At 49.7% G+C, this 27,968-nt stretch overlaps 1 protein-coding gene across 8 annotated transcripts in view; it reads right to left on the reverse strand.

Moving 5' to 3' along the window:
• The window catches only part of Rapgef1 (Rap guanine nucleotide exchange factor 1), a 123,304-nt gene that overhangs the window by 85,591 nt on the left and 9,745 nt on the right, over positions 1-27,968 (reverse strand). Inside the window, exon 1 of one of the 8 annotated variants that reach the window (XM_042275020.2) lies at positions 13,911-14,366. The exons of 6 other annotated variants lie outside the window; for them this stretch is intronic. In XM_042275020.2, the coding sequence (XP_042130954.2) occupies positions 13,911-13,974 (64 nt within the window). In that variant the 5' untranslated portion in view covers positions 13,975-14,366. Of the gene's footprint in view, positions 1-13,910; positions 14,367-27,968 lie in introns of those variants that run through there. One more of the 8 variants, XM_016001924.3, reaches the window with a different exon arrangement.

The raw sequence follows: 27,968 nt of genomic DNA on the forward strand, positions 1-27,968 counted from the left end.
CGTGCATATAAATACCTACAGACAGCAGTTTGAATGCCCATGGTAATGTAAACTGACAAAGTCCTCCACGGATCACTGTTCAGTGTTGATAGATAAACCCAGACAGCAACAGGTCTTCTCTAGTACTCCACACCTCACTGGCTGGTCACTGTCCACACAAGCCAAAAGCCCTGAGCCAGCCAAATTCACCCCGACGTCAGCCCTATTGGAGCACCAGATCTACCTACCTTCCCCGGCTTCTATTTTCCTTCTCTCCCTCCAGGAACTCTGTCCCACGGCCCCATCATGAACGGTCTGTATGTATGCATGTAACCCAACCTGTGAGCTCCATGAGTGCCTCTGCAGTGCGTTCTCCCATGCCAGGACGCTCCTGTCATCTCCTCAAATCAATCCCATCTCTCCATCAATCTCGCAGGCACACATGCCACTTAAAACACTTGAGGACTCCTCAGCCTGATACTGCCCTAAGCGCAAGGCTGACAATGACAAGTCATCGCTCAGTCACCCACACTTCCACCTCACCAGGGCCTATGCCCATGATTTCCTTCTAGAAGTGTCACCTCCTCTCTCCCCAGGGGCCCGCCTGACCCTTCACCTAGTTAACTCTGACTTAGCCGTCAGATCTCGCCTCTGATCTTTCACAGCGTTGACTGGTCTGTAATTATGCACCTACCCAGCTATTTCCACTTCTCAACCCGGGTTCCCTAAGACCCTAGGGCAGTGGTTCTCCACCTTCCTAATGCTGTGATCCTTTAATACAGATCCTCATGCTGTGGTGACCCCCAACATATAAATAAAATTATCTTCGTTGCTACTTCATAACTGTAATTTTGCTACTGTTATGAATAGTAATGCAAATATCTTTGTTCTCCAATGATCTTAGGATACCCCTGTGAAAGAGTTGTTTTACTCCCCTCAAAGGGGTCACGACCCACAGGTTGAGAGCCACAGCCTTAGAACATCTACCGAAATAGCGAATCACAGTGATTTCTCTATGCATCAGGACACCAGCCACGTGCCATGCCCAGAGCATCTAATAAAACAGGCAGATAGTTGATTCTGTGTTCTGTGGTTCAGACAAGGAGGCCAGGTTTCTGCCTAATAGTACTGCCCCTTACTAGGTGTTTGCTGAGTGAGTGTGAGACAGGAACGGAGTTAACTAATGAACTACCCACTTAGTGCCTCACTTTCTGTCACTGCGTTATGTCTCATTACGAAGCCTCGTCCAATCTCTCCACGTCTGGGACCATCTGAAACACAAGTTACACCAAACACCACACCAGGGGGAGGTCAGCAACAGCTCCTAAGTGCAGTGGGTTCCACTGGAGCAAGACGCCAAACTGACTTTGGAGCCAGCTCTCGCTAGACTGCCTGGAACAAGCCAAGGGAACACTGGCCGCCCCCTGCCTGCGAAGTCGGAAGATAGCACTGCTCTAGCCATGGCTCTTTTGGTCGCAAGGAACAGAAACCCAAGGTCTTGCTGCAGAAAAAAGGAGGACTGGGAGAATGTAAGGAGTCTCTGGGAACCAAGGGGAGGTTCCCAGCAGAAGGTAGGAAGGGCCAGAAGAAAGCTGTGGGCTTTATCCAGTACCCACCCCACTCCTCACTCAGCTGGCTCTGTCCTAGGTTCTACCTACGCTGGAGACTCCTCTGTAGGAGTGCACCTACTCTTGAGCTCTAAAGATATTCTATGCCAATATTCTCTGATCACACCTCTGGCCCAGATCATCTCATGTATCAGAGAGAGAGAGAGAGAGAGAGACAGAGAGAGACAGAGAGAGAGAGAATACATACATACAGATAGATAGAGATCTTACAAGTACTGGACAAAGGTGATGTGCTGTTCTCCTCCCAACCTGAGTCCATGGCAGCTTCACCCTTGGACTACGTAACTACGTACAGGTTAGGAGCCTCGTCCATCCTTGGTTCTTCTTTTTACCCTCAAGCCCACATCCAATCCATCAGGAAACACTGTTGGCTCTAACTTCCAAGCCATGCTTAGAGCCAACCACATTCCCAACATCTTTCCAACCTGTGTTACTGTACGAGCCTAAGGGCCCCGCCCCACTGTATTTTCAACACAGTGGGATGTGGCTCATTGCCATTTGCAAGGTCCTGGGCTCTAGCTCTCGTACGGCAAAGAAAGAAAAAGATTCACTGTTTTGTTCAGTCCTGCAGCACCACTCTGTCTCGTATGGCATGTGTGGCCTTTGCAAAGCCTTCAAAGCCAATGAGATCTTGCCACTCTGAACCCACCAAACCCGCTTCCCCACCACTCCTTGGAAAATTTCCCTCATCCCCGTGCTTGAATGTTGCATAATAGAAGTCCACTTAGCCAGTTCCCTCAGCCCCTCCAAGACTGACTACACAAAGTACACCTTCTCAGTGAGGCCCTCACTGCCCTTTTGAACTCTCTAACCTGCCCCTCACCCTGGGACCCCTGATATCCATGGTACTTACCGCCTTCTATATTCTATGTGTATGTGTAACTCACTAATGAATAATGCTTACGGTCGTTCTAGAAGTGTATGGTCTGACAGCTACTCCTGGTATGCAGCAGGTACACAATCAACATTTGTCATATAAACACAAGAAAGCACACCTTCTGAATACTACTGTCTTGACTCGAAGGCATCCCTGGGCTGCCTGGCTCCCATCCTGCAGGCCAGTCTTCAATTCAGATGTCCAATAAGGATCTCAATGCTTCTTTCAAACTTCTGACATAGAACCAAATGGTCTGGCTCATCTTCCTGAAGACATTAAATAGGTCAATGGCTAACTGCCCAGGGATGAGCCAGCAAGGGCAGAGGGTCCTCTAGGCAAAACTAGAGAAAAACAGGGCCACCTGGAGCTGATCAGTGCTGGTGTAGAGGCCCCATATCTCACAGATGGCGAGTCCTGTCCTGTATTACAGCTAAGTGCCCCGATGCCTACCAGCAAGCTCAGAAGGGTTGAGAGCAAGTTCCATTAAACTGGGTCTTGGAACCCAGATCCTGACCTTGATGAGGTTTTCAGGGAGGATGAAGTACAGGAACCTGACCATCCTCCGCACTGCATCTCACATGTGAAAGACTTGCACAGACATTCCACATTAAAACAACTATGGTAAAACAAAACAAAACGAAAAAAAAAAACAACTTTACACTCTCTGACAAACTATCATTCTCTAGGACTCACTGCTCAGGATGCTCTAACCGTCTCAGAGGCAGGAGGATTTCCTTTAGATCAGTCGGTGCCTCTGGCTGAGCCAGGCTCCCAGGAGGCTGTGAGAGAGGAGGGCAGGAGCAGCAGCTAAGCTCACCCATGTGTGTTTGGCAGGAAGCCTCAGATGCCCACAGCATGATGGCTCTCCCCAGAAGACAGCATTCAGAAGAGAAAGAAGGCAGAGGGTAGACAGGGACTACGCTGACCCAGAGCCGAAGGGCTCCCGCTGGATATGAAGACCAGGGACCGGGTGCAGGGCCACCAAGGTGACAGTCAGCTCATGCAGATCAATGCTTGTTTGTTTTTTCTAAGGATTCAGGCCCAGTAAAAGGTTTTTACATAGCCTAGGCCAGCTTCCCACTTACAATTCTACTGCCTCTGCTCCCATGTGTATCAATCAATGTAGTTGCTTAGGTGTCTACATCTCACGGGGATATAAAAAGAAGAATCAAGTATATGTAACAGAGACCCCACGCCTGATGATTCTGTTGTGAACTGTATGTTACAGATGGTTCCAGACACTTTCCAGGGGGACCGTGACTCCATGATACTCCCCTTAGGTCTCAACTGAGCCCTAGATTCCAAGCAAGCAACTCAAGCAAGCAACTCAGCAAAAGCAAGCTGCAAAACTGTAGCTGGGAAACTAAAGACACCGAGCAATGCAGAGCTCCTGATAGCCTGGGCAGAAAGGAAATAGCACTGGCCGCTGCCCTCAGTGGTGTCTGATAACGCAACCTTGGGGAGAGTGGACAAAGGCAAATGTGTAAGGAGCCATGGTGAAAGTGCTAGAGAGGACTCCCTAACCAGTGAGTTCCAACCCAGAAGACAACCTGTGAAACCTAGAGACGAGGGGAGGGGAGGGAGAGGGAGAGAGAGCTGCAGGTAAAGGTGCTAAGCTTCAAGTTGAGATTGAGTCCCCAAAACAAACAGTGTAAGGAGAGAACTGACTCTGGCAAGCTGTTTTCCCAGTCTCCACACATGTGCTGTGACAAGACATCCCCACCTCATGCCTGCCTCAAAATTAAAACTGAGGTGTACGTAATGAAACAGTTTTAAAGCACGAAGCCTGTACAGTAACTGCAATCACAGCTGGCCCCAGGAGGAGCACTCAATCACAGCTGGCCCCAGGAGGAGCACTCAATCACAGCTGGCCCCAGGAGGAGCACTCAATCACAGCTGGCCCCAGGAGGAGCACTCATAAGCACGGGTTCATGTAGTTTGCCTCCCCCTCCTCAGGCGATGGATGTCAGCTGTTTCTACAGATGCACAGAGCCAGGCTGACCGAGTAAGTGATCTCAGGGTTCCATGGTAAGTATGCAGCAGGGGACTACTTCCTGGGACTGCAAGTGACAAAGGAAGAAAGACCACCTCTCTGTCCCAGCATCAGCTGTCTCAGAGCAGGGCAGGCCAGAGCGAAGCTCCCTCAGGACCCAGCCCCTGGCTCTCCTCCAGGGGAGGCTCAACCTCCCTCCAAGGAGGGAGGGCAAAGCTCTTTAGCTCCTGTCCACACAGGCTAGATTAAAGGGTCCTGCATCACAACCAAACTTACTGATAGTCTTCCTTTGCCCAAAGAGAGTATTTAACACGTTTGCAGAGAGGTTTCTGCTCTCCAGTCAAATGTCATCTCCTCAGAGACTGCAGAGCCAGCCCTACCCAGCCGTCTCCCCAGCTGCTTTCCTAATGGGCTGAGTTGCTGCTCTAAGTGGTGAGGTGGGGCACCCGCTGGGCACAGAGGAAACTGAAGGGCTATGAGAGGCAGAAGTCAGGATACAGGCACAGCATAGCTGCTGTAAGAGAACAGCCCTAGGCTCAAGTGTGGACACTGCAGCCCTCACACTCACCGAGTGGCCTATGACACAGCTCCATTAGCACATTCTTCTTGAGCTCAGGAAGCTGAAGGCAAATGACTTGCCCACGGATATACTTACAGGGATGGAGCCAAAGTTCCTGGACGCCACTGCATATATCCCTATCCCTTCCTTCTGGATTCTGCCCTTGGGAAGGTGGAAGCCCAGGGTGCTGAGCAGAAAGGGGTCAATTACACAAGTTTGAGAAGAGGAGGGCCTGAGCAGAGAAGGTTAGTCGCAGACTACTGGCAAAGTGGCCCAGTGTCAGGGCCAGAAAGAAAGGATGTAAGGATGAGGCAGGATAACAGTGGGCAAGGAAGCTGGAGAGGGTGTGTGTGTGTGTGTGTGTGTGTGTGTGTGTGTGTGTGTGTGTGTGTGTGTGTGTGTACACCTAGGAGACTCGGCTGACAAAGGAAAAGTGAAGGAATAGCTGAGAGCAGAAATGGCAATAATGAAACACGCCACAGTGACGCTGATGGGATTCTAATACATGCAGCTGTCCAGTCATATGCAGTTTAACAGGCAGGCCACAGCAAGACAATCCCCATCCAGGTCAATGCCCTTGATGAGACAACTAACAAATCATTGTTCATCTTCTCTAAAGGAGAGAGACAGACATCAAGGAAGGTGAAATAGGGAAGGAACGTATTCAGACACTCTAGAGACCAGGTGTGGGCCCTGACTCTGCCACCCACCAGCCTGTAATCTTAAACTTGGATACCATGTGCTTACTCGTGACCAGTATGTCTACTACTGAGAGTTCCAATAAAGCTCAAATGCAACATCACAGTCCCCAGGGAACAGTGGCACAGTGTGCAGAAGTGACCCAAAGCCTTCCCATCCTCGCACCCACACATCTCGGCAAGGTAATTTTACAATCTCCTATCAGGAGCCAGAAGTTGCTCCCCTCTCTCTGCCTCGACTCCCTGGGAGGTTTGCCACTGTAGGAGACTGGCTGGAGACACAGAGGGGACTTCTGGTAGCTGTCTGCAGATACTTGAGGGACAGAAGCCAGCAGAGCAGCCTGAACTTCCAGGTGCAGAAACACAGACTAGATACTAGTTATAGTTCAGCTCGGTAAGTGAAAGGCGACTGCCAGCAAGAGCTGCCTTGGGGACAGTTGAGTGTGGCGAAGCTGCGGCTGGCAACTCCTCATACAGCGGTTCTCTTCTCCACCACCTCCCTCTCCTGTTCTCCTGCAGATCTCAGTCACACTATCATCCCACTCTTCAGGAGAAGTTCCCTTGGACCACCCGCCCCTCATGACTGCTATCTCACGTCTTTGCTCTGTGCAGCAAAGCTGGAAAAACTGTGCATGTGTCTAGTGGCCACCTCCTTGCTGTGACTCCCTTCACTCTTCTATCTCCAAATTCCACTGGAGTCACTTGGCAAGCCCCCAGGGACTGCTAAGGTGCCAGGTCCTGTAGCCAGGTCTCAGTCCTCAGGCACTAGGACCCAGCACAGCACTACCTGGCACCTCAGCATCCTCTCTCCACAGCAGTACTTTCCACACCAGGCTTTCAGGGTACCCTACCTGCCTCCCACTTGGCTCCTTGCCTCCAAGGAGGCCTTTCCCCTGGTGTCTCCCACCCTTTCTAATGCTGGATGCTCTGGAGCTCTTGTCTAGGCCTCCACCTCCAACTTAATTCTCAGATAAGCGTTGCCCACCTTTATGATGATAACTTTCAAAAAGCAACTCTTTTCTGAATCCCGTGTTCTTCATTTTTGACTGTGTGTGTGTGTGTGTGTGTGTGTGTGTGTGTGTGTGTGTATGTATGTGTGAGTGCACGTGTGTATGTGTGCTACGTGGCACACGTGCATATATGGGAATGCTCGCAGAGGCCAGAGGACACTCTCTGTCTTGCTCTCTTGAGACAGGGCCTCTCACTGAACCTGAGCTACAGTGACAGCCAGCAAGCCCTGGAGATAATCATGCCACTGCTCCCCACAACGCTGGGATAACTGGTGTGAGCACACCCACACCTGGTTTTTTAAATGGGTGCTTGGGATTTGAACTCAGGTCAAGCATTTTTAGTCACTTGGCTTCTTAGCCATGAACGCCACATTCTTTTGTTTGTTTTTCAAGACAGGGTTACTCTGTATATCCCTACCTGTCCTGGAACTCACACTGTAGCCCAGGCTGACCTCGAACTCAGAGATCTGCCTGCCTCTGCCTCCCGAGTGCTGGGATTCACCGAGTGGCTTCCCCACATTCTTATATTCAACAGCCTAAGGGCTACTTCCTAGATTTCTCCCAAACATCCCAAACTCAGCTCAGCTTCCACCTGTCCCATAGTCTGTCCCACTGGCCTCTTCAAGCTATCTGCAGTAGCAGCAGCTCTGCAGATATGCAGGCCAGAAGCTCTGCAGTTATCCTGGCTGCCTCCCTCTTCCAAATCCCAGCCCAAATTTTCCCTATCCCAAAACGTTTCCCCACTTTCTGCAGCTGTGTCCGTGGCCTCATGTGCTCATATGATGCCACCCTCCAGACTAGCTTGTCCCAGGATGCTCCTGGGCTCCCATTTCAAAGTCCTCAGGCTGCACCTTCTAGAACATTCTAGCGTGGATATCCACAACACTGGGGCATCCACCTTCTCCTTCCTATGTAGCACTAAGACTCCCAAGCACTGGACACCCTCGGCCCCTCTCTGCCATGTACAGGACACCTGCCTACTATCCAAGACACTACCTCTCACCTGTTTGTGTACAGACTTGTAGACTCCAGGGGGCAGCACTGATTTGTGCTTGTTAGTTATTCCTGAGCCTAGAACAGTGCCTGTGGCACACATTCAATGGACACCCTTCAATCTGCAATGCGAATAATGAAATTGACTTTTTTCTCCCACTGGAAACATTTTACTTTGGCTAGAGCTCACTTGCCAGGGAGGATGATTCCACTATACTTAGTGCCACAGCCTATTCAATGGCAAAGGGAACACTAAAGCCTCCTCTCCTGACAATAAAAGTTTGGATGTGTGGGGCCAGCTGGACAGCAGAAGGCGCAGCAGACCCATTCCAAACACAATGGTGAGCACTCTGTGTGATACTCAGTTCCCCTCCAGTCTGGATATCACAAATGTCTTCTACACCCCGTGTGGGTAAGGGACAACATGTTGCTGACCTCCCAGAGGAGCAATGACCGCAGAAAACATCCAGACCAAGACTCTGGAGGTCAGGGGTTAGTAAACTGCCTATCATCCAGATTCCACCAGCCATCTTCTGTGCAGGCTCCTTGTTTATAGCCTGCAACCAAGGAATGGTTTTCATATTTTAAATGTTTATGTAAACACCTACATAATAGTCTTGACTTTGTTTCTTCTAAAATACCACCTGGTCCTTTATGTTTACAGACCCTAACACAGATGAACTCGAAGACAAACTTCTCAGCGTTAGTCTGTAGTCTTTCTTACAAGCAATCCTTGGAAAGTAACTGGAGATGCTGGGTGGCTGCTGGCCACTGCTATCACAGTAGATAACGGCAACAGCCTCCACACAGCTGGAAAAGAAGTCTTGAAACCTGGAAATGGATGTTATACACGTTCCCAGGGTGAAGCACATTCTACAGCCAGTGGCTCAGGACAGACATTGTTCTAAATTTGGAGCTATCTGATGACAGAGCCAAGTTTCCTTCCCTTTTCTTACCCACACCCAAAACAACACCCCACACTTCTCATGAGAAAAATCCCTTCCCACTTACAGTTTCCATTCCCCATAGCTGATCCCTACTGAATAAAAAATCAGTTTATGGAAGGTTCAAGTTAGACGCCAACTGTGTGCAAACGGAAGCCACTGTGCGTGTCAATCTTTTGGTATCACACTTGGCACACAGGAAGCCACTGGCATTGCCTAATACCACATCCCAGCAGCTACTGGTCACTGCTATACACACCACCGTGCTGTATCACATATGGTGCATGTGACACATGCTATCCACCGTATTTTACAGACATTACACTCTACATGTAAAATGTTTTCCACACTACAGAATATTTACAGTGTACCATGTAACTAGGAAATAAGCCGTACAATGTGCTGTTTCCTGGCAGTACTGAATACACTGTCCATCCCTGTTCCGGCACTGGTGACAGAAGATACAAGCTGCAGGATTTCACGCCCCACCTTGATCCCTCCACTGTTAAAATTAGGTAACCCTTTTAGAAGATCTTTACCCTTATAGCCCAAGACGTGTGATTTCAAAAGGATGCCATGTAACCTGCTTTTAAAGCTTTTCCTTCCGTCCCGAACCTTCTTGAATTGATTCACACATGGCTTTGACCCTCACTTAGACCCCTCCTCATCCATCACATTTATTCACATTCTGAGCTACTACATGTATTGGTCCCAACTGCTCTCAAGCAAGCTAATTAAGAGCACCACAGCCATTTATTGTGGCTGTATTTATTATAGGCCAGGCCTCAATACATAGCCCAGGTTGGCCTTCAACTCAAGATCCTCTGGCCTCAGCCTTCTGCATGGGATTACTGACGTATATAACACACCTTGTTCTATTGTAGTGGCGGCAGAGCTGGAGCCTCATCACTTATGAGCAGCTGGGGAAAAAGGACAAGTTGGGTTGTTTGCCTTGAAACCCAGCAGTCAGTCCGACACTAACAATGCAAGTACTCCTTGGCTCATTCTACATGTCCCACGAGAGAACAATTTTTAATAATCAGTAATCTCTGGGAGACAGAAGACAAAAAGTATTGACAACAAATGGGCATCCTTAAACAAAGCCTCGTTCCTCTTTCACTGAAACTTGCCACTTAAATGCAACCAAGGAAAGCCCAAAGCAAAGGACTGTGGGGATGAGAATGTTGTAACAAACAGCTTCTTCACACGCTGGTGGCCCTGGCTCTCCTTTCCTCAGATAATGCATCACTGCGGCACTTCAAGTGCAGCTCAAGTTTCCTGAGAAAATCTGAAGACAGATGGGACAATGGATGCTCATGTGCTTGAGGCCAACTGGGGAATTTACGTCTCATTTGTGAGATGTTGACAGACACCTCCCCTTTGAGAAAACAACATGGCGAGATCCTTCAAGTTATTCTATGTTCCCATCTTGGGAATGTGATGCTGGGAATTGATCCTAAGGAAACTTATCCACAGCTCTGGTCCTGGAGCTCCTGGTGTTGCTCCCACCTGCAGCAGCCAAAGACCGGCAGTTTCGGCATCAACGGCAGATGGCTAACTGACAACGGTGTGCAACATCAACACGATGGCATGCCACCACCATTACAGGAGCTGTGGGGCCACACAGAAGCCTGACATCAAAGGGGAATTACACACACACACACGTGCTTGTGACTATAACAAACCACGGGTGTGTGTATGTGCAGGGCTCTGGAAAACAGCAGCAGCAGCTACGGCTTCTGTCTTCTTTCAAGGTTTTAGATTCTGTAGGAACTCAGCATGTGTTTTCTTCTGTATTTTACCACTGTTTTCCTTAATGTAGTATCATGGCAGAGGATGCAGCTCAGGGCATCGTGCTTGCATACCACACACAAGGCCCTGTGTCCATCACCAGCACTGGGATGGGAGGGATAACAAATAATGTAAGATTATTTCATCTATAGCCAAATGTACGTTCTCTTTATTTGACTGCCAAAAACTGGAAAATGAGAGAATTCAACCCTGGCACCCTAGCTCGAAGGCATGCTCTTAACCACTGTATAACTGGAAAACAAAACAAAAACAGTAGCCAGTAAGGGAAAACTGAGTCTCCTGGGAGTACTATAGGAGTAATATTCTGGGAGTTTGCACCAAAAACAATGGTGACCAGGGCACATGGACACTGGTAACACCAAAGGGTCCTTTAAGAGTGTCACCATATTCTCCCTTGAGAGGAGGACATTAGTAGAGGATTATCTAAACTCCCGTAGCTGATGGCTCTGGGAAAGAGTTGACTTAAGGTCTATGCCCATGGACCCAGTAGATGCAGGGTTCTTTCCAGTGAGCAATGTATAGCAACAAGCATTCCTAGCAAGCAGTATGCATTTGTTAAAGCTACTGCATAGTAAAGCCTCATCACTCATCTCCCTTAGACACCAGGAAGCAGGCCTGCAAAAGGTGAAGCTGGGTCAGTGGTCAGAGGAGTCTCTGGTCCTTGTGTGCTCTGGGTAGACACTTATGACTCAGCACATGGACATCCAGCCACACCAGATGCCTCTCCACTGTGCATGCAGGTCTAAACACCTCTGCTGGCTACAAATCCACCCCTGCTTCGCTGAGGTAAAGCCTCACCCCCTCAAACTCCCCCACCTACCCTCTGCCTGCCTGCTGGGTTCTTTCCCGGCACAGCAGGCCCCACTTAGTTATCAGCCTATGAGCAGAAGCTTTTCATAGTCAGTCCTTCCTCAGAGGGTGTTAATTTCCCTGGCTACCACCCACACTGTATGCAAACACATCACTAGCATCTCCATTCACCAGCCTGGTGGTACTGGCGGCTGGGATTTTAGGGGGTGGGGGGGTGGAGATGTTCAGTGTTTAGGAGCACTGGCTGTTTTTCCATAGGACCTAGGTTCAGTCCCCAGCACCCACATGGCAACGCACAATCTATTTTAAGGAGATAGTAACTAACCTTCAATTGCTGCATATCTGCTTGAGTGAGACTTCCTAGGGCCAATATGAGAAAGGAAGGAAGAGTCTGGAGGGCAGCAGAGAGTTGGGACACTCACACCATCATACAACTTCAATTTTCTAACTTCCCCAGCCCACGGTGTGGAGACAAACTGTTGGAGGCACACAGGCTCTCTTTTAAAATAGCCTTCAGAGCCAGGTGGTGGGGCACACCTTTAATCCCAGCACTCATGAGGCAGGAGGATCTCTGTGAGTTCTAGACCAGCCTGGTCTATATATAGTGAGTTCCAGGACAGCCTGGGCTGTTACACAGAGACCCTTATCTTGAAAAATCAAACAAATAAATAAATGAATAAAAAATAAAATAGCCTTCACAATGCAACAAGGCTTGGCCCTCCACATCCTCCCTGGCTCTGGCAGCGTTTACTCAGAGTACCAGTCATCCCAGGGCAACAAGCTGGGGAGAGTGACAGAAGCTTCCTGGGCTGCCCCAGCAGTAGCAAATGTGGACACTGCACTTTCCACTCATCCATCCATTCCCTGGTGTGTCAGAGACCCCAACTGTGTGGCTTGCCTGGAGCCACCACGAATCCACCAGGAAGGACCCTGCCACCTCACTGAAAGAAGACTGGAAAAGGCGCAGAGGTGAGGGCCAGAGAACCGTGGTCCCAGGTGTACCCTAGATAAAGCAATCAGTCCACCTGAGAAAATGGTGAGTTGGAAAGCACGGATCACAGGGCTTGCTTGCTAGGAATGAACTATCAACCATGGCTCTACAGCTGCTCTCACTACATACAGTTAGTGGACAAAGCCAAACAAACCTCAGACCTTTCTGTACTTTCGTTTGTAAAGCCAGTCATTTCCAATGAAAAACTATACAAGCTAAGCTAAGTGAGTGGATGCTTGCTTTTATTTTACACATATAAAAACACACCGAAGAGAGCGGGGTGGGGGGGTGTAGCTCAGTGGTAACGCACTTGCCTAGCGTGGGTGAGGCCCCGGCCACAATGCAGGTACTGCTTATAATGATTATACTACGGACCCATCACCTGGCTCCTGGCGTTTGTTAAGATGATTTTGCTCATCTGGAAGTCCTCACTTTCAAATGCTTCATTCCGCTGAATTGTGTCAGGGTAATTACAGTAAGCATGGCTCTTTAAATGCTCCAGCTTGACTATCCAAAACCAAGAGTGTTCTCCTACACTGCTCAGTACCAAGGAAAGTAGGGAAGGGGCTGAGGGTGCAGCTCAGGGTTGCTTAGCAAGTTCCAAGTGTTGGATTCAATGCCAAGCACCCAAGAAAGATGAGTTCCCAGCACAAGCCCCTAGCCACTTCCTATTCTGTCTGGTTAAACTGGAATCCAGTGGGGGTATTCTTAAAAAAAAAAAAAAAAACAAAAAACAGACAAGAGAATGATGAGGAAAGGCTAGAACATCCCACCTATTTTCCCTTCTAAGTGAAAAACTTTCAGTGACTCGGTTCCAACAGTTACTGTTAACATTCACAGGCATTTCTTTCCAGCTGCTTCTTCATACACACACACACACACACACACACACACACACACACACATGTAGCCATAGTTACAAGGCGACTGCCAACCACAAATCAAGTATGACTGTAGCTGTTAGGCAGGACCTGGAAAGATGGCCAGGGCGACGCCCACCTGTAAGCCCAGCACCGGGGAGGCTGAAACAGGACTCCTCATGTGAGGCCAGCCTGAAGAGACAACAAACTCGGGACCAGTACAGGCTAAATACCGGGACCCTGCCCCCAAGTCCTGCAGGTGCCACCTCTGGCACACCGGCCATCTGCTAGCCTGATGGGTCAGCACTACTGAAACAGTGACATGGACCCCATTCTTCCCCTCAGAGCTGACCCAGCAGCCTGAGCGTCAGGGTCAGCACTGAGGGGAAAACAGGTGAACAGGATGGGTATATATTTATCTTTGGGAGATGAAACATGCTTAGAAGTTTTAACAACATTCTTTACACCCAAACTATCACTAAACACCCAAACTATCACAAAATAATCCTGAATATCAAAACTCTTGACTTGAATTAGGTCTTAAAAATTGAACGATGTCAACACAGAAGCTCCTGAGCTGACCCACCCACCAGCCACACCAGCTATTATGAGGTGATGTGGGTTTCAGCCCTTAGAAAGGCCACAAACTGAGTTGGCTCTGATCTGGAAGGTGGCTCCCACGCTGATTCAGCTGGGCCAGGGTCTCAGATAAGACCACCCTCTTGCTTCCATAAAATGGGGGCAGAGCTCTCTTACCTTGTTTCCAAGGGCACAGATGGCTTTGTCTCAGGGGCTTCTGTTTTTCAACAGCATTGCCCATCCCTAAAGCCGGCCGATCACAGCACCTTTCCCAGCCCAGGCGTCTTCACTGAATGACGAGTAAGAACCAAATCACTGGCGGAAAGGGGATTCATCTCTGGGATAACACAAGTGACCTAGCAGCCCCAGGCAGAGCCCCAGGAGGGCTGACACACCCTCTGGAAAAAGCAGGAACTCGGTCACTGGAAAAGGTCTCAGGCTCCCGCCTTTCAAATTCTTTGGTGGTACTGGAGGAAACCAGAAGAAAGGGTGTTACCGCCCTACCGGTGGGTCAGTCGCAGTAATCAACTATATTAAGCAGCTCTTTCCTCGGGCCGCCTCGGACAGCATTACTCACTCGCACAGCAGCAGCCTGGAGAGTGGGCTGCACTCCCATCGCTGCGCTGCTTTCCCAGGGGAAGAAGTAGCAATTGGTGATCAAGAAGCTGAAAGTCACAATGGGCCATTCTAGGGTGTGCAGTGAGTAACCCGCACAGACCCCCATGTCACACCAATTTAAGGTCTGTCTCGTTCTCAGCCCCATGACATGGTCAAGGGAAACAGGCTGGTCTCATGAACACTGTGGCTCCAAGGGAAAAACAAAACGCTCAGATGCAAGTGATGTCTTCATTCACAAAGGCAACAAAAGGCCAAGGCAACCTTTCAGCTCTATTTGAGAGAACAGTTTTCTGGAGAAGCTGTCCTGCCACCTGGTTTTGGGAAGAAAAACCCAAGGGCATGAAGTCCGGGGAAAAGGAAGAAAAAACAGAGTGAGTGTCAAGTCTAATTTAGTTCAACCCCCACAGGAGGGGTTAGAAATGCTGCTAGGGGTGTCAGGGTAAGAACTTCAAACTCAACTCTGCCACTGGTGTTACCTATAAACCCAGCAGCCTCAGTTTTCTTATCTGCTAAGTGGACACATCACCAGTCCACCTCTATTGTCCTTTGGACTAGACCCACTTAGGAAAGCTTGGGACATGTTCTTCACAATCAATCTCCCAACCTCATACCCTAATCTAGCAGGTCAGATGGGAGCCCTGGCTCCAGGTCAGCCAGCGGCACGCAGCAGACACGTCTGTGAAGCTGGGTGGCGTGGCATGGCATGGCAGCAAACCGAAGTAGCCTGAAGACAACACCCAAAAGCAGACCCTTGGAACCACAGGAAAGCTTAGTGCTCTAAGCTTTTTCAACTCTGGCGCTGCTCCAGCCAGCCCTGAAGAAGGGCTTCGCTAAATGAGGCAGGACGGGAAGGCCTCTACAGCTCTACGAGATCTTCAGGTGCTGTGTTTTCCTCCATCAGCACAGAACGCATTTCAGAAAATCACAGTCTGAGCTTCCAAACTTGGCAAAACAAAACCATACCCACTTCATCTTTCCAAGGTTGATGCAGGAATGGGCAGAAGCAGGAGGGTTCCATTTCCCACTGCACACTGAGCCCCCACAGGTCACAGGGCTCCCACACACTGGACAAGCCAACAGCAGGAATCACATTCCTGCGTAGCCAGGCAAAGCTGCTAGTTAGTCAAGATTGACTTAAACCCAGCTTGAGCCCTGCTAACCACACCGGCCTCTTTGATGAGCTGGAGTAACTTCCTGTCTCTTTCTCATTAAACACTTGAACACCTTTCTTTCCTCAGGGAGGTTTCAGCTACAGATATGCTACCTGATCTTGTTCTTCCACACTGTGTGCAGTTTAATATATGTCCAAAACTAACCCATTCAAGAGGCTCTGGTTAGAACCTGCATTTTAACATCTTTCACTTGGAGAAAGTTTTCTTTTATCATCATTTGACAAATAGCTTACGCAGCTGCCCAGCAGGACAAGACCCTGTCAGAAGTTGTGCTTGGCAATGCTGACGTGTGAACACAGGTGTGGACAGGTGAAAGAGTGAACAGTGAGAAGTCCCACCTGATCCCCCACACTGGAACGGGTCAGCCACACAGAGACCACCCTGACCCGTGCAGGGCCTCTGCCCTGGTGTGTCATCCACATCATCACTGCCCCTCCTGCTCTAGAAAGCCGCTGATGTAGGCATCCGATTATGACGGATCCACACAGTGCATGGCTCAGGGCTGGTGAGATGCTTCAGTAGGTGAAAGTACTTGCCCCAAAAGCCTGATGACCTGAGTTTGGTCCCGTAGAAATCCAAGGTGGAAGGACAGGACTGACTCCTCAAAGTTGTCCTCTGGCTGTCACGCATGCACCGTGGCATGTGCACGCCCACACTCACACATATATAGATATACAATAACAACAGCAGGAGTAAATAAATGTGTCTAGAGCTGAGCTCAGGTTGTGCCCTGTTAGTTCTGAGCTGTCACTCTGGGGACAGGTTTCCATGAGCAAATGAACCCAAGATCCCAACAACATCCCTACGGAATGACAAACAACTTTCTCAGGAGCAGTTTTTCCTGAGGACTTGGTAACTCAGACGCTTCTGAGGCAGCCCTGGTTCCAAATGTTCAGACCTGTGTTGCTCCTGTGGGGTGGGGGAGATGAGCTCAAGAGTCCGTTTTTAAAGATTCCCTCTGAATTGCCAAGTCAGAGAAAGTGTCCCCAGAAACATCCCAGAAGGTAAATATGCTTGTCAGTCAAGATCGGCAGCCACTTCCCATGCAGGGAGCTGACAGGAGATGCTCACCGACAGGACGAATCAAAACCTGAAGGACAGCTGACATGGTGGCTCCAGCCTGTGATCTCAGCACTTGACAGGCGGAAGGAGGAGGATCCCAGCAGTCCTAGGCCAGCCTAGGGTTATACTGTGAGTTTCAGGCCTCTGGGGCTAGTACAAGAGAAACCCTGTCTCAAAAAGCAAAGCACACAAAAGCCAGTGCCACCAGAGTGGATGGCTCTATTCACAGGCAGCAAGGCCATGCTTCCTCATGTCCCACAAACACCAGAAAGCACTGGGAGGACATGCTGACCCCAGCCAGACAACCTAGCCTTTGGCCATCACAGTTCCTTATTGAATGGTGACAGTGCTACACACTTCACACAACAGACTCAGAAGCAGACTCAGGCGAGCGCCTCTTTCACACACAGGTGCGGGGTCAGGGCTGGGGGCTGGGGGCACTCAGCTACACAGCTCCTGAGAGTCCTCATCCATCCCCCAATCATCATCCTTGCCTAGGAAAACTTTCCTCCTGACCAAGAGGAAGGAGGGCCGTGGCAGAAACTGGCTTTGGAGGACAGCTGGCCTGGTTTAAAGGTCTGAGTGTACTTCTGAGCCAGTGAACTGTGACACGGAAAGAGACTGTTGTAAACCTTCTTTTCTCATGTATGTGAGCTGTATGCTATCAAGGCAGCCAGGCACCTGGAAAGGCAGCTCTGAAGGCTAAGGAAGAAGTTACAAAGTGCTGGCACACAGCAGGCCCTCACTAAAGAGCAGCTACTGTTGCGGGCTCACTGTGATTATCTGCAAACTACAAGCCTGACTACAACCGCAAGGAAATGATTCACCCTCCCAAAAGCTGGCCCTTGAAGCACAGATCGGCTGCTGCCCTGCTCAATAACCCACTTCCCTCACACAATTCAACTAATACTTCACTTGCAAATATTTGAGCCATGGGAATGATATTTTGATCGTGGGAAGCAACATAAACCAGAAATGCAACACTGTGGCCTAAAGTTTGAAACATTTTAGGGAGAGTGTTCCTCAGCCCCCCTCATGAACTGCTGGATGCTGAAGACATCTAAGTCAGGGTTGTGCAGAGCACTGCTCACTGCCAGGATGCTGAAGACATCTAAGTCAGGGCTGTGCAGGGCACTGCTCACCGCCAGGATGCCGAGTAAAATGGCTCAGAAAGGAAAGGCCTGCGGAGGTGCCAGTGTGGGTACCCCAACAGGGCCAAAGAAACAGCCCGGGGCTCTTGGGTGGTGCCAGGAGCTGACACCCAGCTTTGTGTGTGTACGTCTGTCGGGAGGAAAGTCTGATGTTGGTCATTTCCCTCCTGGAGAAAAATACAACAATACGAGGAAGCATGGAGCCTGGTGGGAATGTTCCATGGGGGGTGGGGAACCTGGTTCTGCACATGCTCAAAAGGCTGAGCAGAGCAGAGGTCAGGTGTCAAGGGCATGAGGCAGAGCTCATGGGCCAAATTTTTGGGTCATCTGCTGACATCCCTGCACCGCAGGAGAGGATCACAGGAGGCAAAGGTCCTTAAGCGGAGCATGTCACTGAAGCCCGGGATTCTCTCCTGAAACACATGCACACTCACCGGCCTGCTTCAGAATGACATGCACCCAGGTCATTTGATTGCCACGATGAGGGCATGCTGGGAAGCACACCACCTAATTCAATCGCAGGTCATGGAAGGAAGGAGGATGAGAATTAAAGGATGACAGCAGGGATAGTTCCATGTCACTGAAAGTACACGAAGGAGGTAGTGAGCAATGGAGAAGTAAAGGGAGGGTCCTTTCCCTAAAGTGTTAAACCATAGCATGCATTTTTCTCGGAAGAGAAGTTCATGGTTTTTACCACCTCAAAATCCTAAAACTTCTAAAAATCCAAGAATCACCAAGTCTGTCCTAACGATTATAATGAAATGGGAAATTGAGTGTCTTATTTATGTTTCTATTGCTGTGATAAAACACCATGACCAAAGTGACTTAGAAAAGAAAGCATTTAACTTAGAGGTTCAGGGTTCCAGAAAATCAGAGTCCACGGCCATCATGTCGGGAGCAGGGCAGCAAGCAGGCTGGCATGGCACTGGAGCAGTAGCTGAAAGCTGATATCCTGACCCTCAGAGGCAGAGGGGGGGGAGAGAGAGGGAGGGAGGGAGGGAGGGGGAGAGAGAGAGAGAGAGAGAGAGAGAGAGAGAGAGAGAGAGAGAGAGAGAGAGAGAGAGAGAGAGAGAGGATTGCTAACTGAAATGGTGTGGGCTTTTGATACCATGACACCCCTTCCCCTCATGACACATGTCCTCCAAAAAGCCACATCTCCTGATCCTTCTCAAACAGTTCCCAGGATGGAGAGAGCCGCCTGTGGATGAGTCTCAGGGAGCTTCTGCACAGCACCTGCCCGCCACTCAGTCCTGAGAGCTGGAGTGCTCCACGGAGGCACTGTGCTGCTTCCTGGCAGAGCCGCATGGAGCTACGGGCATGACCTGGGAGCAGCTCACCTGGTGCACAGGCCTCAAAATCAGCCCCTTGCCTCTCAGATTCCTTGAGATGGCTGGTCTTCAGGGACCGCTTAGCAATGTAGACTATAAATGGGGACCATGCAGAAACTACTGTGGCTGCACCAGACATCTAGCCTCCCTGAAACTGCTCCTCTGCCAGGCCCTACGTCTAGCTCTGAGGTCAGGAAGGAGAACAAAGCCCACCTGGATTCCTCAGTTCTGCCTAGAATTGGAAGGAAGGCTGTTTGGTTTTGGGGTCTGTTTGTAAACAGGATCTCATGTAGCCCAGGCAGGCATTGAACTTCTGCCCCCACATCCCAAGTTCCAGGGTTACAGATATGGTCCACTACAATTGGTTTTGGAAAGAAGTTTTAAAACTGAACAGGAATAATCTGCCACATTTTGATGACATTAAATTAATGGGGGGGGCACTAAGCACACACAGAATCCTCACACCCTCACTGCTTTCTGGAACACCAGGAGGAAGTCTCGACTGTTGATATTCAGAGGCCTTTGAAGCTTGGCCCCCACCACCCTACCTTCCTCTGCCACTCTCCCTCATGCCTAATGTACTAGTCAGTGAACTGCTCACTTCTCACCTCTGCAGCTGACTCTCAATGGCATCCTTAAGGAGTCCCATAATCTGCCCCACCGAGGGGCATTGCTGCTCTGAGAGAGGCTGGACACCTCTTCTACCACCTCTGAAGTTTAGCTTCTGGCTTCTGCCCTGAACCCCTAAACTTCCCAAGTCAGGGGAGCAGCATTGGCAAAGGCTGAGTGGCTGGAGAAGGTAAGCCATGAGGCTGGTGTGAGCTAAGGGTGAAAACAGGGTCAGGTGGCTGTGGACACACAAGCTGGGTCCAATCTACCCTCTAGCAGCTGAATGATAAACGGACACTTCTGAGACAAGAAACCAAGCTGCCAGCTCCAAGGGAACTGCAGAGACTGGCAGCCTCATGGACTATCCAGGATAGTCAGATAGCAAGGATGACTCAGACTTCTGAGCCTGAGCCAGGGGGTCCAAGATGCAATGGGCCCAGGAATGGCAGCACTGTAGTCCCAGAACTCAGGAAGCTAAGGCAGGAGAATCCCAAGTTTAGGACCAGCTTAGACTATGATGGGAAACTTGAAAGGAGGCACACAAAGTCTGGACACATCTGCTATGCTGTTGAGGATGTGTGGTGTGCACCTCAAATTCACAGTCAAGTTGTATTCCCAAGGAGTGGTTCATGAGGAGATGATTGGTTGGCGAGGACACAGTCCACATGTGCGGGCACAGAGAGACTCCTGAACCCTTCCATGTGAGGACACAGCAAGAAGGCACCATCCTTGCATACCCAATCTGCCAGAGCTTTGGTCTTGAACTTCCCAGCTCGAGGCCTGTGAGGGATGGATATTTATAAGCTACACCCTGTTTAAGTTATTTCATCCTAGCAGCCCAAGCAGGCTAGGTCCATATCCATGGAGAGATGATCAGCAGGAAGCTGATACCTAGCCATAAACCAGGAAAAAAGAGGGGCTGGAAACAGATATTTGGGAACAGGCTCTGTGTAGAGCCGTGGTTCTAGTTCTCAACCTTCCTAATGCTGCGACCCTTTAATACGGTTCCTCATAGTTTGGTGACCCCAACCATAAAGCTTTTTTGTTGCTACTTCATAATTGTAATTTTGGTACTGTCACAAATCGCACTGTAATTTATATTTAGAGACAGATGTTTGCCAAAAGGCTCACAACCTACAGGTTGAAAACCACTAGTTGAGAGGGATTGGACTGCCCAGGAAATGATCAGAAGTCTCGTCCCAGGACATTCCAAACTGGAGAGTTCAAGAGGGTGAAGACCCTGTACCAGAGCGCTGGAAGGAAGCCGCCTTCTGGGGAGCATCTGGACAGGAAGAAGCTTGTCAGTATTCACCACCACACTGGGAGAGGGCTGCTGTGCTGTGTGGCTTCCAACACGATTGAAACTTGGAGTTCAAACTAGATGCTTAGTTTTTAAATGTCTTGTTTATCATGATGACTCATACATCATTCTAATTAATTAGCTAATATCCCAAGACACACTCTGCATTAACTGGAAGATCCATCAGTTTTTTCACGGCCGCTAAACTGCTGGCCACCTTCTTGTCAGAGCTAATTAGAGGGCTGCTGCGTTCTCCCTCTGGTCTACTGAGGGGAGCAGGCCTTGCTCACCCTGCTCTCTCTCTCTCAGAAGCATCTTCAGATTGTAGTGGTTCTGGGAGAATGTTTTAAGCTACTTCTCCACATTAGCAGGGTTTATTTCAGTGCCAAGCAGGGGCTTCCACTTAGCTCTCCCATGTGTCAGCAGGACCGGTTGACAGAACCGTCAGGGCTGTAGTTGTCACCCTTTCCTAATGTGTCCCCACGTCATGCTAATGGAGAGGGGCACATTCTGTAGCCACTGCTCCCATGCAGAGGAATGGGAAGAGCATTGGGGATCTGATCTAAGCAGAGAAACTGCCCTTAGAGCAGCAGAATAACAACACAGACACACACTTGTATCCTCCCAATAATGTTTCCACGAGGGAGAGCAGTATTGTTATTTGGATGACAAACTGAAGCCCTAATGATTCAGCCAACCTGATTTCAATCTCCACATGATGGAAGGAAAGGACTGACCCTTCACACTGTCCTCTGACCTCCACACCCACACCCACACCCACTGTACTATATATATGGTATATTATTAAAAACATTACAAGTAAGTTTTAAAGAGACGTAATTTGACACAGATTCTATTTTTGTCTCCATCCACTCCAAAAATAGGAAGCGAAGATTGCTTAACCTTTCCCACAAGGAGGATGAGCTTTAGCTGTCTGTACATGTTCACTGTTCTTAAACCCAGCTCTTCCAGATGTGGACGCTCACCTGGCTTGAGTAAATGGGATGTGGGAAGTAGCCGGCGCTTCTGGGGAGAACAGAATCAACAGAGAATACAGACCCATGAGAACCCTCCGGAACTAAGCCTGTACTGGAAGCAGCATATTTCTGAACTGGTCTCTCAAAGCAACCTGGCCCCTCTGCAATACAAGCTGTGTGGGCATGTATGTGACAGTATTTTCCACCTGCCCCAGATGGTGAGAGGGGTGGGTTCTGAGCAGTCACCCTGGGGCAATCAGGCCAGGAGGAGCAGTCAGCACTTCATCTGCCAAGGTCCACATGAGCAGGGACCCTCAGTGACTTTCTTCATTGGGAGGCCATAATGGGGATATTTATAAGCAAAGATTCAGAACCCACCTCTTGAACCAACGCTATGTCTCAGCAAGGCATGGTGGCCCCTGCCTGCGATTCCAGCATCAAGAAGTTGAAACAGGAGGACTGTGAGTTCCAAGACCAGCCTGGGCTCCAAAACAAGACCCTGTCTTGAAAACAAACGAAAGGGTGGGGGTGGGGGTGGGATGGTCAGGGACCTGGGCAGGTGTCCAAGTTCTTCCTGTCATGGGTCCTACCGAACAGGCACTTGGGAAATCAGCAGAAGGAGTCATCATGCTCCAGTGTGTTCCTGGATATATTACTCTCTCGAAGCTTAACTTTGGAGTTCAAGTGTGCTGTTTTACAATCCACCCCGTTAGTATGTTTCCTGAGAAATGTTATGAAACAATCTTACATCTCTCTGCTGCTGTGCTAATGTCCACACAGCAGCTGGTGATGCATGGGATTGCAGCCACCCGTGGGCCCGAGACTCTAGCTTGGTCATCTCAGACTGAACTGCAGAATTGCTGTCCATCCAACAGGGCCCAGAGGGCTGAAATTTCTGAGGAAGCCTTGGCTTTGCTTCTGTCTAGATTCCCCTCCCTCTGCCCCTCCCATGAGCCAGTCAGATTTTCTTAGGAATGTGGCCAACAGCTTGGAATCCCGCCAGAGGTTCACAGTGCCTGCCACCTGTACCATGAACTCGGAGCAACTGCCCAGTATGCAGCCCCTGCGAAGTCCAGGCTTCAGGAACTGCAACAGCACCCAGCACTGGGTGCAGACGACTCCCCAGGGTGAAGCCCAGTTGCACATTCAGACCCCTAAGACTTTGTCAGCCATTCTGGGCTCTGAGAGCTTCAGAGTATAGATACAGGAGTACAGCTTGACCAGGGTCTGTGCAGTTCCTGGAGGTAGGGCTGGGATGGGGCCTGCCAGACTGAAAAGCCCTGATACGTGGGAGCAAGATCCCTACCCAGTGGTCTAGTATCTGCTCTAGCTTACAGGCTTCCTGATCACACAGGCTCCTCAAAGGCCAGGCCCAGCATAGGAGTCACTGTGCCCAGGAGGGTCTTCACCCAGTGTCTCTCCCAGTCCAGATACAACCCATCAAGCAGCAATCACATGCCCACTAATGAATGCAGCCACTACAGGCTGCTGTTCTAAAACTGTTTGGGTATAATTTATTGTATGAGGATATAGTAGAAGACTAAACAATACGCTTAGGTAAATAAATGTTAACACTATTTTATATTCTTAGCATGTTTTGAAACTGATGAGTTTGGGGGTAGAGAGCTCTGTGGTAGTGTGCCATAAAAACGAGTGTGGTAAAATACGTTTTGTTTTTCTCAAGACAGGGTTCCTCTGTGTTGCCTTGGCTGTCCTGGAACTCAAGAAATCCACCTACCTCTACCTCCTGAGTGCTGGGCTCAAAGGGGTGCATCGTGGTAAAATATGTTTCAAGTGACCGACCACCTGAGTCATGCTGTATGTAGATCAGCCACAAACCGCGTACAGCATCACCACAAGTTCTTCATCTTACAAAACAAACTGTCCATCAACCCAACTCTCCCGTTCTTCCCTCATCCGGCCCCTGTGCCATCTGGCTTCATCGGTATGATTTTTACCAAGTTAAGATTCCATGAAAGTGAAGCCACATGGTGCCTGCTCCTGCATCTGGCTAACTTCACTTGGCACAGTGCCCTCAGACTTATCCACCGTGTACCACATCAGACTGCCCTTTTTTAAAGGCTAAATAATGTCCTACCATTGGGACAAACTGCTTTTTATCTATTCACCCATGAATGCTCATCTGAGTTGCTTCTACCTTTTGGCAATAATAAAAAAAAAAACACTGCTGTAAAGGGGGAGAGCTCTTCAAACCCTGCTTTCAGCCTTCTTCTGGGTACTTAAGAAGTGGGCTGTCTATACTGTGTGGGAATTCTACTTCCGAGGACCTGCTGTCTATACTGTGTGGGTATTCTACTTCCGACGACCTGCTGTCTATACTGTGTGGGAATTCTACTTCTGAGGACCTGCTGTCTATATACTGTGTGGGAATTCTATTTCTGAGGAACTGCTGTCTATACTGTGTGGGAATTCTACTTCCGAGGACCTGCTGTCTATACTGTGTGGTAATTCTATTTCTGAGGAACTGCTGTCTAGTCTTCCACTTCATGTTCTGCCAACTCAAGGTTTCGATTTCTCCATGATGTTGTTCCCAGGGTTTTTAAAAGGAGCCATCCTTGTGTGGGGTGTGTTCTCACTGGGGTTTTGAGTTATGTTTCCCTAGTGATTAATAATTCTGTGCATATTCATGAGCTCATTGGCTGTTTTCATAGTTTCTAGGAGGAAATGTCTATTTGACCTTTTGTCCATTTTTAAAAATTAGGTTGTCGTGGTCCATGCAGCCACCAAAAACCATGTGGAAGTCTGTGGTTGGTGCCCCTCTGACTGTAAAGGACAAGGAAGCCACTTTTGCAGAGGAATTGATGACTGCGACTCACAGCTGAGAAAGAAGGAGGGACATAGAACGCTTCTGTGACAAGCCCTACCCTCCAACCCCCAACCCAAAAGTAACAGCCAAGACAGGGGAGGGATGGAGGACACAGTGTTCCTAAGGGGCTGGCCACTGGGATTTGATCATGTTCCAGTGAGTAGACGGGCAACACAAATTGGACGACGACTACTACTTCTTCTTCTTCTTCTTCTTCTTCTTCTCCTCCTCCTCCTCCTCCTTCTTTTTTTTTGGGGGGGGTCACAAAGGTTAGGGGGGACCTGGGAAGGCTGGAAATTGAGTGTGATCAGGATGCATGATATGAAATTCCCAAATAATAAAAATATTATGTTGGGGAAAATGCCCAAAGAAAACAGCATGAGACCAAAAAAAAAAGCTGTTTTTATTGGTCATCATTTATCTGTTCCTCAGAAACACCTAAAAGGCTTACCAAAGTCAAATTCTCAAGCAGATAAACAAGCCAATACAGTGGAATACTATACAGCAATAAAAAGAAACAAGCTGGAGATAAACACAATGACCTGGTGAGTGCAGAGTAAAGAAACCAACGTCTACAAGTGTGGTCAGATGGTCCCATTTCCATAGGGACAGATAACGGAGAGCTCAGTAGTCACTGAGGTTAGAAGAGTGTGACTCAAAGACCTCTGCAGGGAGGTTCTCCTAGGGTAGTGGGACAGCTGGACCTTCTGCATATGGTCGGGTTAAACAGATCTGCCCGTGCTGAACGCAGAGGTTTGTGGTGTGAGTTTAGAGCACCCTCACTTGGAAGAGGAAAGCTCCCTTAGCTCACACAGCCCTGGATACAGGGAAGTCCTGGGCCCTAACCACCTCAGGGTGCATGAGACCTGCCACTGGAACCCAGTCTGGCTGCACTGGGGACATGAAGTTCTGAAGTGTTCACAGTCGCTCCATCCTGAGGAGGAGGGACTCACGTCAGGAGAGACCGTGTGAGTCTAAGTTTCCTCTGGGGACTGACCATCCACACGTGCTCCAGCAGACCAGACCCTAAGCAGACCCACAGCCCCAGTTCACAGAGGGGACACAGAGGACACCGGGGCTCTGCAGCACCAGGTCTGCTCTCTTTGCACGGTCTGTTCCCAGTCTGGTGGTGACAGTGACCCTCTCACTCTGTAGTGACTTCATCCTATGAAGCTGGGGCCTGAGAACTTTGGCCACCGCAGCCCAGAGTGAGAGTACAAAGCAGGTTCCCAGGGCAGTTCCTATGCCTCAAACACAAAAACAGCTCCAGCAAGCTCTTGTGTTCAGGGCGATGAAGAGAGACAAGGCCAGACCATGCAGAAAAGCATGCTTTCGATCCAGGCCTTTGGTTCTGTGATGAGCTCAGAGAGCCAATATGTGTAAGGTGCTCTGGGCAAGCCCAGGCAGAGGCACAGATGACTGTGGTGATGCTAAAGAAGTGGAGGGTCCTGCAGCTGCAGGACCCAGTGATTAGAGTGGGGGGCAGACAACACAGTGCCCCGTGCCAGCAGCATGGGTCTACACACCCACTTGCACATGGCAGGAAGGCTCAGGAAGATGCAGGGCAGGGCACAGGATTCCTAAGTCGCTGCAGCTGTGAAAGGTGACCTTGGGAGGAGCACACAGTGCAGGGAGCACTCTGGCAGGGCACTCTATGTCATTTGTAAATTACCTATCACAAAGACCTGAATGACAGACAGTATTTTAACAATCACAAAACAAAAGCAACACACAGTGAGAGCTGATCTTGATGGTTTCAAAAGCCCAGGTCAGCCCCAGGTGGGGGTTACTGAAGTGCTCTTGGCAGGGAAACACACCTGCTGGGGTCTGAGCCCTCTTTCCTTCTAGACTAGACTAGCACAGTCCAGACTGTCCTCACCCCACAGCAGCATGGCCAGCTTGTGTGACTAGGGGAGACCCAGCTCTTCTGTGTAGAGGTATCTCCTCACAAGCCTGCTGCCTAAATCTAATCATTCCTAACCACACTAACCTTGGGAGTCGGCCTTCTCAAGAGAGGAAGGGAGAAGAGGGGCCAGGGGAGGCTCAGTGGTAGGTAGAGTGCTCAGCTTATGTGAGGTCCAGAGTTCCACCCCAGCACAGACACCCCAAAACACCTCAATAACCAGAGACTGCCCTTTCCTCTGAGGACTGAAATGTGAAATTTTATTTAATCTATCAATATTTTTAAAGGAATGTTATTTTAGGGCAGGAGGGCCCTTAATTAAGAACAAGGCTAATATCCACTCAGCCCTTCTCAAGGGTTAAGACTCGGCTAGAACCCTGAGGTATGGATCACCTCACTGGCTCTTCTCTTCCATCACAGCATGAGGCAGACTACTGAAATGAGGAAGATCCCAGAGCTACCTCATGGAAGAGCTGGAAGAGAAAACCTGGCTCTGGGCCCCAAGGCCATACTCAGCTTCTCCTTTGTACCTGCTTGGCCTGTCACTTTACAGTGAGGACAGTCAACAGCTCACAGGACACTGAGCCAGTGCCCTGGTGCAGTCCCGGGGTCACAGGAGGATCTTCCTGCAGCCCCTGCTCAGGCTCACCCTGCCTCTACCACAGTGGGACGTAGGAAAGGCTCAGGCTCACCCTGCCTGTCAGCGTCAATACAGGCACTAGCTGGCTGACTCCAGCCTGCTAGGCACTCAGTGACAGCCACCAGGGCCACTGACCACTCCACTCCCGAGCTGCCTTCTGGAAACCACGTCTGCACTGAGGAGCCAGAGTCTGCTTTGCACATCTGTAGGCAGACTTGCAGCAGTGTCTGTCCTACAGATGCAGGAAAGCCCCTGGGAAGTCCCAGGCCGCACTGATTCCAAGCAATGGTAACAGTGGTGCCTCTGAGATAGCCCTGTGACTCAGCAAACCAGCACTGAACCCAGGGTCCAGACCCAGGGGGAGGGAAGGGAAAACCAGGTTCCCTGCCGTGTCTCCTGACACTGCCTCCCTTTCCGCAGCTGTCAAGTGGTCCCGACACCTGCCTCCTCCCCAGTAAGAAGAGAAGTCGCTCAAGCACCTATCTGAAGGTCCAGCTCCGAGAGCGGTTCTGGCACATAAGAGAAAGTGAACACCAGCCACCACCTCCCTCACCTAGAACAATGCTGGGCAGGCCCAACACCTTAGAGTCAACACAACTTAAAGCAACAAAAGCAGCTCGGGCTGTGAGCTCCTTGGGAAGCTGGGGG

The sequence above is a fragment of the Peromyscus maniculatus genome, chromosome 4 (genome assembly GCF_049852395.1).
Source record: "Peromyscus maniculatus bairdii isolate BWxNUB_F1_BW_parent chromosome 4, HU_Pman_BW_mat_3.1, whole genome shotgun sequence".
Lineage (NCBI taxonomy): Eukaryota > Metazoa > Chordata > Mammalia > Rodentia > Cricetidae > Peromyscus > Peromyscus maniculatus.